The sequence below is a fragment of the Lutjanus erythropterus genome, chromosome 4 (assembly GCF_056507025.1).
Source record: "Lutjanus erythropterus isolate fLutEry1 chromosome 4, fLutEry1.hap2, whole genome shotgun sequence".
Lineage (NCBI taxonomy): Eukaryota > Metazoa > Chordata > Actinopteri > Lutjaniformes > Lutjanidae > Lutjanus > Lutjanus erythropterus.
The window spans coordinates 25,330,741-25,349,399 of NC_139320.1; the positions used below are offsets into that span (position 1 = coordinate 25,330,741).

At 37.8% G+C, this 18,659-nt stretch overlaps 1 protein-coding gene across 2 annotated transcripts in view; it reads right to left on the reverse strand.

Annotated features, from left to right (window-relative positions):
* arhgap42b (Rho GTPase activating protein 42b) overlaps positions 1-18,659 on the reverse strand; it is a 91,394-nt gene that overhangs the window by 30,129 nt on the left and 42,606 nt on the right. For both annotated transcript variants that reach the window (XM_084717427.1, XM_084717426.1), the window contains exon 4: positions 5,688-5,759. In XM_084717427.1, the coding sequence (XP_084573553.1) occupies positions 5,688-5,759 (72 nt within the window). The remainder of the gene's footprint in view (positions 1-5,687; positions 5,760-18,659) is intronic.

Consider the following 18,659-nt stretch of genomic DNA (forward strand, 5'->3'; position numbering starts at 1 on the left):
GACTCTCCAACTCTTCGCTACTCAGTTTTTAGAGTTTTACCCCAGTTACCGGTTACCTAAGAAGACCGTTAAATCTTTTTACATCTTTGCCTTATTTTTGCATAAAATTAAAGTAGTATCAGAATCAACAATGGTATTGATAAAATCCTACTAATATCCATCTTGTACCTTCAGTCACACAACAATTACATTCACAATATAAACTGTCTTAATCATCTTTGTTTAGTAGGCGGGTATCACAACCTGTAAGCTACCTGATTGCCTTGGCAACGGTCAACTACAGCACTGCTGTAGAGCAACACGGCTGCTAATCAGCTGTTGGGGTTCTGGGACTAACCATCTACATTCTGTTAACCTTAAGAAGAAAATGAATCAAACATTTAAGATAAAACAAATAAAAGAGTATAGCATTAAATCCTACACATATATTAATCAGTGGAGTCAGGCAAATGTTCCATCTGACCACCATTGATATGTTTTAACAGGAATAATTTGATAATATCCCCTTGCAAACAGCAAGCTAGTGCCAACTCATCCCACTTTAGGATACTAAGCTAGTGCAAATACTGCTAACAAACTACAGACTAGACATCTACAATGCATAACTGTACACTAAATAGAAAGCCTACATTACTGACAAACTGTATAAATGCTTATGTGACATTTATCCACCTGAAAGAATAAATGAAAAAACAACAGTGTGTGGGCTGGTCTTCTGTGGCTTCACTGGGTCGGGTGTTAACTGCCAACTGAAGAACACAGTGCCAGCCCACAGCTTATATCACCACAGGTCATCTTGTGCATTTTATACTCAAAATAGAAATTCCTGAAATTGAATGGGGTGTCTGTAAACATGCAAGATAAAGTGCATACAAATAAATTAACACATTTAAATAATTGGGCAATTTCATGTAAATATTCTATGTGCTACAAATGCAAATGCCATTTCTGCCTCTGGAGACCATAACTAGCCAAGAATCATCTGATGTCTGTGCACCCTTTGTAGGATGAGGACAGCTCAAATTATCAGCGGCCATCTGACTCCCATCTGGGTCTGTTTGCACTGATTCTTCACACTCAGCGAGCGGGGGACCCCTATGGTGCCCCTAATGTTGACGATCCTTGAAGGCAATAAAATATTGTCAAAATTTCAGAGAGCAGAAATGCCACCCACCAGTTGGTTAGGACACCCCCTGGTACTTTCTTGAGAAAGTGAAAGTGTCCCTGGGGTCTTTTCAAATTCCAAGGCCTTAAAAAAATCTGACAACTAAAAAGTGCGGGCCCAGCTTTAGGCAGTTTGCCTCCAATGTTTGTGGGGAAAAAAACAGCAAGGCTATGTGAGCATTTAAGCACAAGGTTGTGGTCTAAGTTGTAGAAGGTCAGTTAGCAACAGACCCTTCATTAAGCTCCTCCTTAGTTACTGCTGCTATGTCTGTCAAATCTCCATTATTGCACTTTACAGTGATAATAGTGGCAGATTCAACACTGAAATTAACAGTAAGTAGCAGAGAAGTAAACAACAGCAGCTACTTTTAATGTTTCCATCTGAAACATTTTAAAATGAGAACCTTGTCAGAGGGTCTTAAAAATGTAAAGTTATTTAATGGTTATGTACATGACATAACGTTAATGATAACAGAGGCTAAAGCTTTAGCCCAGCAAACACTGACTGGATACACTCATTAACTTGGGAAAGGGAAGCACAGGGATTAGATCAAGTGCAGTGGACAATGGGACGGTCACCTAACCAGACCAGCCAGACTGTGATCGCCCCAGGAAGAGCGGTGGGATAAGCGCTAAGCTAACCTGGTTTAGACTAGAGAGAGAGAACCAGAGAGAAATGTGTTGGCATTGGCTCACATTGCTTCTGCGCCATCCTCCTCCAACCCCCAACATAACAAATCCAAATTTAATCCCTGGAAATAATTAAGCCATGAGTTTGTCAGATGCAATTCTATCTAAAATAAGTTTTTCCTGGAGGTAACGTCACTGCTGCTGATAAGCTAGCATTAGTTAGCTCAACATGCTAATGTTTGTAGCTTACATTAAAGCAGTTATAGACAAAATTTAATCAATTCCTCACACATTTGCTCTTGTGTTTTATGTTTTTGAAAGACTACAAAAAAAGACACCGCCCTCCAAACTAATGAGACACAGAGTATCGCTCTTCTTACAGCCCCATGCACACAGCCTCAACATGGAGAGAAAAGATTGAAAAGCCTGCAGTGCCTAGTTATGGTTACTAATCTATGATTGGACAGTTGCTGCTCAGAGGAGGGGCTTAGTGAAGGGTCATTTTAGTGGCTGAACAGAGGAGCTGACTGTGTTGACGCAGTGACAGGAAACGGTAGATAAACACTGAAACCAGGACAGATTTTCATTCCTTATTTCAGTTCTTAAAGTATTGTTCTTTGCTTGGGAAGTTCACAACTTTCAGCTCACGAAAATGTATCTGAAACTGAAAAAAAAGTGTAGCGATAATTTCAGTTCTGCATCTCAGTTTGGCAGGCAGCACACATGGTGTTTCCATGTTCAAGTGAAAATACATGATTGTTTGAACTGTATGCTGTGCAAAGTTTGAGGGTGTTATTCCAAAACATTTGGTCCAGCCTTGTGTGAAGCAGACTGTGCCTAATATGTCCTGTAGTGCTACACTCAATCTGCTGGTGTGTTATGGCCATGAAAGTGTTGTGCTTGTGCCTAAGAAGCTGATACACTGGTACGTAACCTCGGCAGGATTACTCACAGTATGCCCAAATAAGGCAAGAGCTCCCCGTTTGTCCATCTGACGCTCTCAGACATGAAGCGCAGTAACTGGAAGGGTCAGACAGCCTGCAGATCTCTCCAGATTCTCGGAACAGTGGAAAGTTGCTCAGCCACTCGTGATGTCTGCCTTTTATCTCACTCTAGTTGGGCTAATGTTTGGTGGGGGATGGGCCGTAGGAGGAGAGAGCCATTAGGAGGAAGTGGTCGGAGGAAAGTAGAGGTAGTGGGAGTGACAGGGCCTGTGGCTTTTAAGAAACCATTTTATAAACATAGAGAGTCGAGGCAATAACACTGAGCGCTATGATGGCGAGAGTGAGAGAGAGAGAGAGGGCAGCAAAATGTGCCATTTCATTACGGTAGATACATGTGATGGTTGAGACATGAAGCGACAATGGTTATTAGTCTGGCCAGTAAAAAAGGAGAGTGATTGATGTTCACACCTCAGCACTGAGAGGAGAAATAGTTCCTTTATATTGAAGGCTGGATTGTGAGGACACAAAGGAAATACAGTAAAATGACTACTTTTGCAGACCAGTGGCTTTCAAGTCATGTAAAATAAATCAAGATGGGTGAGAGTTTGACTTTCAGGCTGGACTGTCCCTCACAGGGAGTCAGGGCTATGTAAAGATGTGCAAATGATTCACTGAGTCGAGTGTGGAGTCAAAGTGGACTCAGAAACTCAGTGGGAGATCTGTGGAAAGGCTCGAGCTCTACCAGCCTGTTCATGTGTGATCTCAGGGAATGACCACAAACAAGCTGCCGTGCTTTCATTTTATGCCTTTGCGTTGGCCAGGAATGAAAGCATGGCTTGTAGCAACAAGCCCACACTGTTCTTTGCAGTCAACTCTGGCTTCAACAACATATCCACTGTGGAACCAGGATGCCTTTGAGCAAAATTCTGCTGAACCCCCACTGATATCAATCCTCTATATCCACAAGGTTAGGGAAGAATGCATTACATGTAACAGGATTACAGTAATCTGATTACAAAAATGGGGAATGCGATATATTAGATAGCCTTAGTTTAGAGTAATCAGCTTGTAAGTGCATTAAAAGAAATCCTTGCAGCTTGATCATTTTCATCACTCTGCATTTTCAAAATGTAATGTGTAATTTTTAAAACATAATTTGCATTGAATAATTTAGCAAAACAACACCTATAGCTCTATTTGCAAATAATGTGTCTGCCAAAGGCAGATAATTGTTAAGCTCAATATGCTGCTTTCAAGTTTATCATTAAAGCTACTGCCAGGAGTTTATATATGGTCTCACTTTAATACCAATGCCTCTGTATGACCTGCATAAGCAAACAAGACCATCCATGAGAAGACTGGCTATTTCTAAACAGTTATTCTTAATGCCTGCCACCAGGTCAGAGTCTATGTGAAAGGAGATGACACAAGCCTGTGTTTACATTTTCATAGGTTTAAAGGAAGAATAATCGTTTTAGTTTTTACTTTGATATTTTTTGTGGTTAGGGCAGGGACATTAGAGCTTTAGCTAAAATTTAACTTAAAACTAAAATGAGGTGTGAAAAAACATTTTAGCTTATTGAAATAAAAAAACGAGACTTGAAAAATTAAAACTAACAAACTATGAAAAATAGAGCTGCAACAATTAATTGATTACTTATCAACTATTCAATTAATTACCTACTATTTTGCTAATCGATTAATCATTTTGAGTCAATTTTTGAGAAAAAATGTCCAGATTTTATGATTTCAGTTTCTCACATATTAATATTTTCTGGTTTCTTTGTTTCTCTGTGACACTAAACTGAATGCCTTTGGGCTGAGGACAAACATGACATTTGAGGATGTCATCTTTGGGAAACACTGATCAACATTTTTCACCATTGTCTGGCATTTATGGACCAAATAACTAATTGACTGACACATAATATAATAATATAATATTAATATTATAATAATTAGTTGCAGCCCTAAATATAAATAAAATAAAAATATATGTCTTCAGTTTTAGTTGCTGTCAATTTGGTCAAATTTGTCAACACAACAAGCATGAGGAGGCATTGGAGTATATGTTTACTGAGAATAAGTGATGTGTTTTCATTTTAATACCTACTCTAAATGTTGCCCAGAACAGCCTCAATAATATCATAAAGACTTGGGATGAAAAAATACCAAAAACTCAAGCCATGATAATACCACAATAAAAGAAAGACAAGAAAATTGTCCTTTATTAAATATTAAAACTGTTGTATGCAGCATTGTTTGTTTGTAAGAAATGTATCCTTCCTTTTAAGCTTAAAGTGCTTCTTCTTTCCTTGTTTAATTAAAGAAAACAGAAGTAATCAGCCATGACCTCAGCATGTGCAAAAAAATTGAATTAACTGTCTTTTGGCAATGAATGCTTGGTTTACGTACAACTGCAAAACAAAAACAATGCCACAGTCAATAGCAGTACTAAAATATAATAGAAATAATAAGAAAAAGAAAATTAACCATTGTTACAGTCTGGTAAGGTATCAAGACATTTTGTATATCCTGATATTGCAATAGTTTATATATTGTTAGGTCTCTCTAATAAAAACTAAAGGAAAATGAGCAAACCCACTCTGAGAATTAACTGACACAAAACTGAAATAAAAACAAAAATACAATAACAATAAAAATGAAAAATACAAAACTATAAGAACTAAACTTAAACCAGCCAACCTAGAAAACTGATAATCTTTTCAACTCACAAGTCTTAATATCTTTTAGTATCAAACTCTGTTTTTCCTCCATATGAGTCTGATTAAGCCGTTTCTCTTCGCGGTGTCACGTTTTTGCTTTTAATTAATGATTTACATACTGTAGGGGAGATGAAGGGGATGAGGATGGGAAGCGAAGGTGTCAGAACACACGAGATATCATCCTCTGTTCAATTGCTAATTGCGTGTGTAGGTGGTCTCTTACCTTCGCAGCACCGATTTGCTCCTTCCGAAACTTTTCCAGGGGAGTAATCAACACATCATCTGCATTCTGAATCTGAAATGAAAGAGAGAGGAAAATACAGACAGATGTCAGACTGAAAGATGGAATCTGACTTACTGTAACCTTCTGAATAATTCAAATTCACTATTAGAAGGGAAAAAAATATCACAAAAACCTTTAATCTAGCAGTCATTCAGTTTTATTACAATGGTCCTGCCTTACAAATGTGCCAGAAATGTGTGTGACACACAGGAAATTATAGCGCAGAGAATGATCCAGCCAAAGTCAAATACAGATGCATTGAGTCCAAACACAAGTGGTGGATAGAGCAATCATATTCATTAATATCTCTTAAGCTGGTGACAATGAACAATGTGTTACTGCGGGCTAACCAAAATGAGTACAGCAGAGATAGGAGATAGAGCACTCAACAATGGTTCTGCTGGATAGAAGAAAATGGAGCTTTTTTATTTGAGCTGTGAAGCACCAGCATTGTCAAACGTGGCTGAAATATGACACAGCACAGCAGATGAGGGAGCTTTACAACCACAGCCTGCAATGCATTTAAATGTTTGAGGTATGTCTCCACATATCGGTGACCTCTCTTGCGTCATGACCAGAGTAAAAGGTCTCCCCTGGAGCCTCTTCTTTCTCATTCCAGACAGAAATAGATAAGGTGAGATATATTGTGCCAATTACAGTCTGCACTCGATCCTTTGCGAGTGAGCGTTTCAGAAAGGTGCCATTAAGGTGCTTCTGAATTTCCTGTGGATGGCTTTCATCCACCGAGATCAGATGACATCAGACTAGTGGGGCCGCTCTACGGGAGGCGCTGTCACAAATGACATGGCTCTTAGGTTGATTTAAGGTGTTATTCTGTGTGGTGAGTGTACGTGATAAACTAAGGGCTGAGCTCCATAATACATCCATGATACCAGCACTAATTTAGAGGTGTCGGCTCAGATGGCCTATCGGCTCCCCAGCTACAGTCCCCTGAACACACGCCGTCTTGGGATAGAGTTTTTGTTTTGAACCATTAATCACAGTGCATTTTCATTGTCCCAAAATAACCCTGTCAGCTCCATCAGCCAACCAGAACGAGTGACTTCAAAAGAAACTGCAATCTCTCTGAGCCCGTGATGTTTCTTGCTCCTATAACATGTACTGTGGTGGGATGTTGTAAGCTTGTATGTAAATTTGTAGCTTGTTGTAATAATCCACTTTAATTACACTGTGATATTTATGGTCCTTCAAATACAGACGTTTCACCCTTGAAACATAATCTTCTTCAGATTATGGTGATTTCACTATGTAACAATTCCAAGTATTTGTGGTCTGATACTGTGTCTGCAATAACTGCTCCCCACATAAAATACTAGGGATGCGTAATAAAAATTGTGACAAATAAAGGGTTATTTATATTATTTATTATTCTGATGGTCTGAAATAATATCTGATTTGAATTTAATGTACTGAAAAAAGCCCAAGTACATTTGTGATTTTTTAAATTCCCTTTACTAGAAAAATTATTAAAATATTATATTAAAATATTTAATATTTAAATAAACACTTTAAGAGTCAGACCTGTTCTTTGTTTTTGTTGTGATAGTGATGTCACTTAGATATGATTCAGTCAGAGCTATGAAATATTAAATCATCCATCTTTGCTCACTACATCTGAGCCTCTCTTACCCTCAGGTGTGCATAAACTAAAGGTTATATGAACTTTAAAAAAAAAAAAAAAAAAATTATACATATACATATATATACATATATATTTATATGTATTAGAGATGTTCCGATTTTTTCCTTCCCAATACCGATTCCAATACCTGAACCATAAAGTGCATTATGATGTGCTATCCTTGTTGCCTGGGTCAGCCTAAACCATTTGCAAACATGCAGCACAAATACACGCAGAGGATGAAAGCCACACAACATAATTTTGCCATCCTGGGAAAAACATGGTGTACAGGACACTACTGGAAAGTAGCAGGGCTACTAAATTATGTGGTATCAGATTAGTGCATAGACAATGGGAAAACCGTCTGTTATCTTACTGGTACCACGCATGAGAAGCAGGTAATAACTGGGTATTGGTACTTACTCAAAAAATCCATATTCTGCATCCCTATCATAAAATTTATAGTTTACTCTATGGTGAACCCAAACTGAGATTTCAGATGTTTTGAGTCATGTTGTGCGATCACTGATGGGTGCAATGTTGCATACTCATCATTTGCACATGTAGAAAAGGCGACGTATTGCATTGATTTGCCTAAAAGTTCAGTGAAAGCAAAAGTAAATGGAGCGAAGTGAAATTGTCCTGAAATTATTTACTGATTTGTTCAATTTTGGTAACTGTCATTCAACCAATAAAAATACCAAACATTTGTTCACAAATGCAAAGATAATCTTACATGCTTGCTTGTTTCATATCACATTCTATTTTTGGTTTTGGTAACTTGGTAACAATTATAGACTAAGAAAATCATTAAACTATTGGAAAAAATAATAATGAGGCATTAATTACAGCTCTACAGTAGAAAATGTTAATTGGAGCAAAATCTGCAGACTGGTGGCCTTTGATGACACATCACATCACGTGTACTGCAAGATAACACTCAGTTTCATGAAAGAGGGTGTATACTGTACATGTGAAAATGGAGACAGACATTTGAAATAATCTTTTGCTTGTTATAAATTTGAATGTATGCAAAAATTACTTCACATAAATCATGACCACTCAAATCCTGTATTACATTCTGTCACGAGATGGGGTTTAAAAGCATTGAAAAATCATGAGGGTAAGAGTACGTCTGTAAGATAAACCAAAACCAAGGCAATTTTGCTACAAGAGACACTCCATTAGGAGCGTAGAGGACATTTGGCGGTCATCAAATGTAACGTTTATAATCCTCCAGTCATATCGAAGTCATCGTGTTATCTACTGTGTCAACAGGGAGAATTATACTACTCTGCCAGTGTGATAATGTCATTTCCTGTGTCTTATCTCCCGTGCTTTCAGTCTAATTGAGCCTGCAGTATTACCGTGCTTTAAAAGAAGATTTCTAATGCCATTAGCTTTTTTCATTTTCAGTTAAATGGACAGGATAATTAAATATGCAGCACTGTAAGATTTTGAAATTATGGCCTAATATTTATTTAGAATGGAATGAAAGCAAGAAAAATCATTCTTGTTCTTTTATGTATTCTTGTACATATCTTAGAATTAGTGGTGCATGAAACCTGACCTGTGTACATTTACATGAAAACAGTCTTAGATTTATATTTCGACATGGAATGGGAACAAATCTATTTTTTCAGTTGTTCATTTCACAAGAGTCATATCCATTATATCCACACAAATGCTGAACAAAGACAAAAGACACTGTACTCTGCAACGATTAGTCAGTTATTATATTAGTCAACTATCAAATTAATCACCAACTTTTTTGATAATTAATTAGTCTTTTGAGTAATTTTTTAAAAGAAAAATGTCCAAATTCTCTTTACACTTCTGTGACAGTAAACTGAATATCAACGTATCAAGGTCATTTATTATCACTGCACAACACAGGGTTGTAAAATTAAATTAAAATTGTAGTTCCTTCATGCTACACAAAATACAACATTCTGTAGTACATCTTTTAAATTTGTGTCAGGTTGAATGTAAGCAGCAGCAACATGATGGTGATGGTTGACATCTTCTTTGTCCATCAACTTAATCCTTAATCCGAGCACAAAGCACCAATGATGTAAAAAGCACAGAGTCCTTGGCTTGTCCTGCCAGAGTCTTGTGTTGCATCCTGGGAGCTCGGAGGATGATGGCGTCTGGCAAGTGCTGAGTCTCCGTGTTGTTGCAGGCTCTGAAGGATGTGCCACAACAGTCTCTGAGTTCCTGTTTCTTGGCCCATTTTGTCCGTTTCCCATTTCTTTTTTTTTCAGGCAGAAGTCAAGCCAGTAGCCGCTGCAGTGGACCAACAGCCTCAGTACATGGGGCACACACCCTATCAACTGAGCTATAGGGGCATCCCCCAATTCCTATTTCTGACCGGTCACAGGAGCAGCTTGAAGTCCAAGCTGTAGCATGGCGCTTAAATCCTCTCACCTCCACTCCTCCTGGGGTGTCCGTGTCCAGCTGATATGGCTGCATGACCTCAGCAGATGTTGACTGCATTGTTGATCTTCTCAAGATCCGTTGGTCTTTAATACAAACCTCATCCTTCCTTTTCCACTGCCTACAAGTGAGTCGAGGCCATAGGTGATATGTGTTTCAACAAAAAAGTAAAAAAAAAAAAAAAAAGAAAAAACTCGCAGAGTTCTTAAATCTTTGGGTTGTAGACAATTTGAGACATTTGATGACATTATCTGATCTTATTCACCATTTTCTGACAATTTTTGTGCAAAACAACTTATCTACTAATCAAGAAAATAATCCACGGGTTAATTAATAATGAAAATAATCGCTAGATGTGGCCCTAATCAACATGTCAAGATTTAAAATGCTCAAGATTTCAGATCAGTTTTGATTATTAATTTCCAATTAGCTGATTCAGATATTTATACTTGAAAGAGGCCAACTTATTTAAAACTCAATGGATTACTTTCAAGCTGGCATTGTGCCGAATGCCCTCAGCAACAGCCTCTCTAAACAGGATTAAATCCATATGAGCGAGCACAGTGTGATGCTTGAAAGGATGCAATAGCGCTAAGCAATTTCATTACCAGATAGGGGGAGGAATGTCAATGCGCTGTATTTCTCCTGCTCCTGCTTTTTACACAAACCAAATATCAAGTGGATCAAAAGTCTTGGTCTGAGGTTAATTTGCAAAGACAGATCAGAATGCCACCATGGCCAGGCCAAATTGAATAGTGCAGAGTGTACCAATTGAAATTTGCCTTTGACACTTATCAAAAAAATAGGTTCAGAATTTGTTTAAATGTGAATGCCCTCTCTAAATAGTTTGGGAACCCGACTAGTCCTCTCTGCTTCGTTCATCCGTCTAATAAAATGATGGATATTGCACATTTTCTACACCTTTTTTTCACAGTTTTCCCAACACATACATTATATTGTGACAATTTCTCTTCACAGTGTGCATACATAAGCATACCTCACAGAAAAGCCTACAGATTACCATCTCCCACCTAAGCTCTTGTAACTGTAGCACGCGCTGTGTGTACTTCATCGGCTCACGAAACACACATTCTTGGACAAAACCGTGTTGTTTGTTCAACAAATATTTACATTATAAAGTAAATTGTGTTTCAGATCTATTGGAATGTTTTCAGCGCATGCACGGTTATATAAGTGACATTCTGTCCTGGGGATCTGTTTGTGTGTTTCTGTTCCTATATGCCTATAGGTTATAATCACTGTAGCATTTAACTGAATTGCTCTGTCTCACTGGTTACAGTGTGTAAGTCTATAACTGGGTAATAAATAATATTTATAGGCTTTGTGCCCGTTCTGTTTTGACAATGTCCCCACAATAAACAGCCAGCTTAATACACCCAAAGCCCTGCTGCTTCACTGCAAATCAACTGAATCTTTTTGTATATGAATGCACACAAGCACACACATACGTACACACCGGTCCTGCCATTATTTGCTGGCTGAAGAGGCGTCGTAAAAGCTTGCTCGCTCACCATGTTGCACTATCATTCAAATGAAAAAAAAAGTTGTTGTTTAATAATTTCGCACTCACATACAATATCCAAGCTATCACTGGATCCAGGCAGAGAGGAGAGTTCTGGAAAAAGGCACCTGAGGTTTGACAAGTGGGTGTTTAATCAGTCTGTGCTATCAGCTAAAGTCTGCCAACAATGACAGCTCAGTAAAAATCTCTGACAGAAACAGGTCATTTATACACAGGACAGTGTAATATATTGATACTGTGATATGAGACTATATCATCTTAGATGTGTTGTCTTTTAATGGTTTTAAAGGCTACATTACAGTTAAGTGTAGGGGATATAAGAAAATATTGATACATTCTGTTTTCTGATACTTCAGTTTTCAAAAACATGTATTGTGATTTGGTGATACATGCAAAGATTTGTGGCAGTGATCCATTTTGTTTTGTGTTGAAACCCCTGACAGCTAAATAGCAGTGTTATTATCTATCTTCTCTGTTCTGCTTGCACAAAAGTAAATATTTTAAGTTTAGCATATGATGGCCTGTCCTTTGTACTATGATATGACATTTTTTCTAAAATTAGATTAAAGATAGCAATATATCACCTTGCTAACAGTGTTGCGTGATACATATTCTATTGCCAGATTCTTGCCAACACACATTCCCAGTAACTCTTCCATTATTTCACAATGAATAATAAATAAATCGATGATGAAAACAATCGTTAGTTGCAGCTTCAACTACAATATATACCAAAAATAATAATCTAGCAAAACTATATACAATCAGAGGTATGTAAAATATATGTATGACAGTATGACTCTATATAACATTTCCCTTGCCCAATTCGTAATTACATCTACATTACTCTGTGAAAGCACCAAATCCCATCCCTACAACATTGTTGCAGTATCGACTTTGATGTATTTGGTAAAAAAAATTGTGAAATTTGATTTTTTTTTTCCAATCCATATCACCTCAACCTTAAGAATTACCTAATTGTAATTCATATCAATCAAGGATATTCTGATTTCAGTATATTTCAACAAATATATATACCAGACAAATTCATCAACATAAACTGCATAACTGCACCACAAAATGTTTTTGAAGAATATTAAAAAAAAATGTTGAAAAAGAAAAGTGAAGTAGCTGTGATAACTAGTCATGTGGCACACCTGTGGGTGCTCGTGATTCTGTTGAACGAATCTGAAGAAGCCAAGGGGTGAAACACGTTGTTCGCTCTTAATAAAATCACAGTAACTCAGTTCAGTGTGATGGTTTATGTTGACGGTTTTATCTGAGATGTTCCTGCGGCCGACCAGCACCTGATCCTTGAGACTGGCTGCGCAGAGGCAGTTCTGTTCACTCATTGAAATATATATCCCATCCCGAGCATTTTCTAGGTTAGCACAACCATGTTTAAGGTGCATTAATAGAAACTACTATATCATCATCTAGGCTTTTGGCCAGTATTGATTTGTTTTAGTGTCAGTCGGAGTGGAAGTGAGGAGGAGTCAAGAGTTGGCAAAACACTAACATTTACTGTAGCCTCTGCAGAAACAAATATAGAATTCCTCAAAGTACAAGTCTTATGTTCGACTAAATATATATCTCAGGACAGCAGAAAAACCACAAGCTAAATATACTGTTAGTCTATATAAAGGGTATAGTACCTGTCATGTAAGACTGTCCACCTACTTCAAACAAATCAAGAATATTCTCACAACTATGGTCTTTCCACCTTCAGACCATAAAGAAGTCTCCAGGTGATAAATAATATTTCCACTGATTTAACTATGCATACTGAAAGTGGCCTTCATCTTTGGAAGCGATTACATTTTCCCATTAACTCCTCACTAAGTTCAGCTTTCATGTGTGAATGATCAACTGAGGCCTTTGAGAGTGAGATGCGGCTGATTTGAATGTACAATGGTGTCAATTTATTAACTGTAAAATCCAGCTGTGAAATGCTGACATGTGGAGCACACGGATATTAATAAGCGCTGCTGGTGGAGCTTCTGAGTGCAATAACATGGGTGCGTTTTCCTCACGTGAAAAAGACTGTGTGAGCGTCGGACATCTGCACGTCTTTGTCTTGAGTTGTGTAATGGCTAATGACAGCCGGAGGCGCCAAATAAAAATATCAGCAACACTCTCACCAATAACCACAATGACAGCAGCAGCAACCACAATGAATTAGCCTAACTCATTAAAGTAGGTGTAAGCAAAGCCCCCACAACCTAATTAATGTGTTAAATGCATAATAAACATTATTGCCCTCATCATCATGATGGAATAAAACGTCCCATTTCATGCTGACGGTGTGATATGACCTTTATTAAAAGAGGGAGTGCAATAGCCGTGTGCTTCAGTCACTTCTGTCTGCAGATTGTTTTGAAGGGAGGTGTACTCTGTTTGTGTGTTTGTGTGTCTGTGTTTGTGAGCGTGAGTGTGTGTGTGTGTGTGTGTGGCAGGGGGTAACAATCTCATTGCAGAGCTAAATCTTTATCTGGTGCAGCACTGGCACCTGCAGCAAGCTGGAAAGTCATCCTCCCCTAACTTTTATGAGCTATGAAATAAAAACAAACCTTCTGCAGACAGTCACGGAGCAGTGTGAGAGTCGATGTGACACATTTGCCCTACACATTTCATCGGAGAGTAAGCCGTTAAGCACGGATATGAAGCAGACACTGAAATGGAGACAGTAGCTCGTGTGTGGGTCCCATGAGGATTTTCTGTTGTTTGTTTTAAGTACAGTTTGGTTGCCTCTGATGTATTGTAATGCTTTCTGATACCACAGTTTTAGGTTGCTGTACAGTAGCTGTCTATGAGTGTTTATCCCTGTGGACTAAACTGCTTTCTCCAAATGAGGAGCAATGATTCACAAGGAGATCTTTTTTTCCCCCAACAGAGATTTCAGGTATAAAAATTTGAGGCATGAAAACCATTTTCTGTGTTTGTCAACAATAACAATAGCTAAAAATACAAAACTGACTTACCATTACCAGCATCGAGAAACTTTTATCTACTATTACCAACTACAATTTATCTATTAACTATTAACATTATTTGATTATCATCTGTTCAGTTAGAACTGACTGTACCTTAGTACCTGTATTAAAGCCCAGGGTGTAAGATTTAGGGAGGTCTCTTGGCATTTGGCACTTTTAAATTATGCTGCACAGCACAAGCTTTCCAGGTGATTTATTTAGTGTGTGTTGTACTTACATATGAGTGTTTTTATAAAAGAGAACGAGACAGATTTACTTGCCCCGCATGGCATGCTACTTGCCCCAGGCAAGTTTTAGAATTAGTCAGACCTGTCAATAAATTTGGAAATAGGGTGACCCTGTTTACATTTGGATCACAAAACACCACACTTTCATAGCACTCGTAAAAAACATTTCTTTGACATCTTGACGACACTGCTTTGCAAACTTGTGTTATTTTTTGGTTGTCTAATAGCGAACCTTTTGTCATTCTGAACAGATAAGCTTGAAGCAAGCATCACATTAAATATGTACTCAGCCGGGGGAAATGACTGCAATTTAAAAATAGTATTATTATTTACTCATGATACCTGCATGTCAAAACAGGAAGCTCTGCTGTCAGTCAGGCGTGTGAGTGGGCCAGATTATGTGGAGAGAGCCCTTGCACAAGTACAGCTGTCCCCACACTGCAGTCCCAATGCACTGAAACTAAACATTTACAACACCAACCCAACTGTCATCATAAAAAATTCAATTGGATCCTAAAAAATGTAGCTAGCTGTCAGTAAGTTAGTAAAGCTCGCAGGCGGGGTTTACAGAGAACCCTGAATGAGCGAGATAATTTGTCTGCTGAAGTAACATAGATATTTAAGTACCATATTTCATGTATTAATTAATGTATGCCTGGTGAACCTTCAGGCTGATATATCGGAACATAAAAATTCTCGCCTGGGAGAAGTATTTCAGCACGCCAGGCTCAATGGGATCCAGTCGCTCCTTAGCACGGACGAGTGACAGGAAATACATTATGTCAGCAAACAGCTCTTTGACTGCCTAAATGCCTTCTTTGCTTTCCGCAGTTTCCGAGAAACAGCTGTCTTCAGCCTGACGGCTCACATCACAAGAGAAAATTCTCTCTATCAGAGGAATCTGTGACCTTGCTATACTGAAGTGACACATAACAAGCAGAAAGCACACAGACAACGAGAACAGCGAGAAGAAAAAGAATCACTGCACTGCAGCATGAACAGGCTTTAAAACAGTGACATTCATCAGCTGCTATGAGGTTGTTGTTGCAGGTTTGTCTCAGCCAACACATGATCTGGAGAAGCACCTAGAACGCACCAAGTCAACATGGCTTGCTTTATTTCAACAAAACAGTAATAAGTGAAATAACTTGGCTTTGCCAGAAAATCTGTAGGATAGAAGGTGTTTTGTTCTTTGCTAGAGGTGCTTGTTATTTGTAACAAATTCTTTGTTGCATGAAAATAAAGTGAGAGTTATGGTGCCCTAGCCAAGCCAAAATGAAGTAACTTCTACTTGTTGTAGAACAAAAAGTGTTTTTTTTTTTTTGTTTTTTTATGGCACAGACATGTATAACTTAAAAGAGAACAAATGCAAATCAGATGACATAGTTAAAGTAAGGTGACCAGATTTCTGAGATGAAAAGATTGGACATTTCCAGTTCAGCAGACAGTGTTTCATAAAAATATCCACTGTTTTTATCTATGAAATAAAAAATAAATATAATAAAAAAAACAATACTGGTTTTGTGTATTTTAACAATGGTAAAATGTAATAAACTGTGGTGCAGGCTGACTGGTAAAATAGGGTATTAAAGCTACTTCAAGGTGCTTTCATATTTTGTTGATTTTGTTGTTCTCTGTGGACAAAAGCCGTAGTGTTTTCACAGTAATAACCACAAAATATAGTGTCAAAAATAAAATGACCTAAATAAAAATCTCCTCCTGCTTCTTTTTTTACTGGCTAACAAACTACTCACTGTAACTTTGCCTGGCAAAAACACAGGCTCGTTTCATCTGATTTCATGGAGAGTCCAACCCAGTAGCAGTCACTAAGAATAACTATAAAGAAATAGTGAAGCTTCTCACTGATGGTCTCGTTGACTTATGTAGGTCACTAAAGACATCAGTAATAAACTGAAACTACAACTTGCAGTAGTTTAAAGTAAATTTGTATATGTCTTTTGTGGTGATGTTGTGGGTTCACTTGAAACTTGCTTGCTTCTGGCTACGAGTTTTCCACAGCAATTTTCTCTGAAATTAGCATTAGCAAGTGGTTAGAGGAAGAGAATATGATATGAAGCTGCCATAGAGAACAGTGCTATCTGTTGGTCAAAACATGCATAACAAGATAATTAACCTTTGAGGATTTTCAGTAAGGATTTAGAGTGCAACATAACACAGAAACAGGACTGGTGAAAGTTACCGTCTGATGACCTTCTGATTGCATCAGACAATAGATTGTTTCAGTATTTAGTTAGACCTTAGTGCTGCATTTGACACCACTGACCATGATGTCCCATTACTGAGACTGAAACATTCAACTGACATTAATGAAACTGCACTAAACTGGTTCAAGTCTTATTTATTGGATCATTCTCTGTTTGTAAATATTAATGATGAATCCTCTGTGCATGCCAAAATTTGTCACAGAGTTCCACAAGGATCTATGCTTGGACCAATTCTATACCACCATCACCATATAAATGCTATTATTAGGAAACAATTGTCACTGTTATGCAGATGATCCCCAATTATATCTATTGATCAAGCCAGACAACACCAAATCAGTTAGATAAACCAAGCATGTCTTTGGGACATAAAAACTTGGATGACATGCAATTTTCTGCAGCTGAACTCAGACAAAACTGATTTTGGTATTCTGCCCAGAACATCTCTAAAACCCATTATCTAAATATGCCCTTTAGTGCAGACCCGGGCAAATGTGTCCCACTGAAAGGTTTCATGTGGCCTGCATGGCCATTATGGAAATACTGAAAATTGTACTGTAGTTTTTATACTGAACAACAACTTTATTCACTAAGTGCTATACATGCATATTGATTATGTTGCTCTTCTTCTACTTTTGCTTCAACTATCATTGTGACCTGTGCGCAGCATGCATGATACACTATAACATACAGTTTTGGACATCGGCAACAAAATATCATCATATGGCAATTCAGAAAGGGTGACCAACAGTAGATGTGCCCTATATAGAACAATTCTGACCATTCCATTATTGGAGATTTGGTCGACTTCAGTGATTTTTGCTGCAAAATAATTGGTCTAAGGAGACATAAAATGGAGGTATTACTTCTTATTTATCTGTCAGACAGTTTTCCAGTAAGCCTAACAACTTTAGACTTTTTTTTCTCAACTTCAGCTCTTCTGCTGTCTGCATTTGTAGTATAACAGTATAAGTAATCTATATACACTGAGATAGGATAAATAGATAAAACCATTTTCTTTGCCCTTCACTGAGCTGCTAGGGAACAGAGCCTAAAATTGACATAACAAAGCCTAAATGTAAGTTCTTGAATTGAATTACACGTTCTGTTCTTTTTGTATTAAGGTTACATTTATTTGCATTTTGTAAGACTGATTTTCAGTTTATATCTTGTCTGCCAGCCAGGATTTCTTAAAAAAATAAATAAAATACTGTAATCATAGTTTATATAATGTGCCGGATCTGTGATGTGCTGAAGAAAAAGCAGTCTCTGTTTAGTTTAATATTTTGACTTTTAGTATACAAATCTGAGTTGAATAATGATATACACAGTGATATCTTGGCTCATGTTAACTAACTGAGGCTCGTTTTATCTGTGGGGTGGAAAGCACAAAGGTTTGATACTGTCCGTTCCAAATACTTTTCAGACTTTCATTAAACAAGCCACCATGGATGCTGCTAAGAACAATGAGTGCCTTTATTTCACACTGTTGTTTCAGGGTCAACGGGACATTCCTCAGTTCACAGGCTAGCACACAAGTTACCCACAGAGCGCAGTTACTGTACTGTTAAATCCTGAGAAAACATCAGCAGCAGCATATGCCTCATGCCAGTCAGAGACACACTTTATACCACTTGGTTTCAGCTCTGTGGCATAGACAAATTATGTGCAATTGTATGTGTTTAAAGGCTGTTGAAGAAAATGTAAACCAAAGGAGAACTCTCAACATGGAAGAAAATCAGCACTTAAGGGACTCTTGCTGTTCATCTCAAAGTCGAGCACGAAAAGGAGAACAGAATTATGAGATGTATCTAACACATATTATTACTGAGAGAAAAATGAGGAC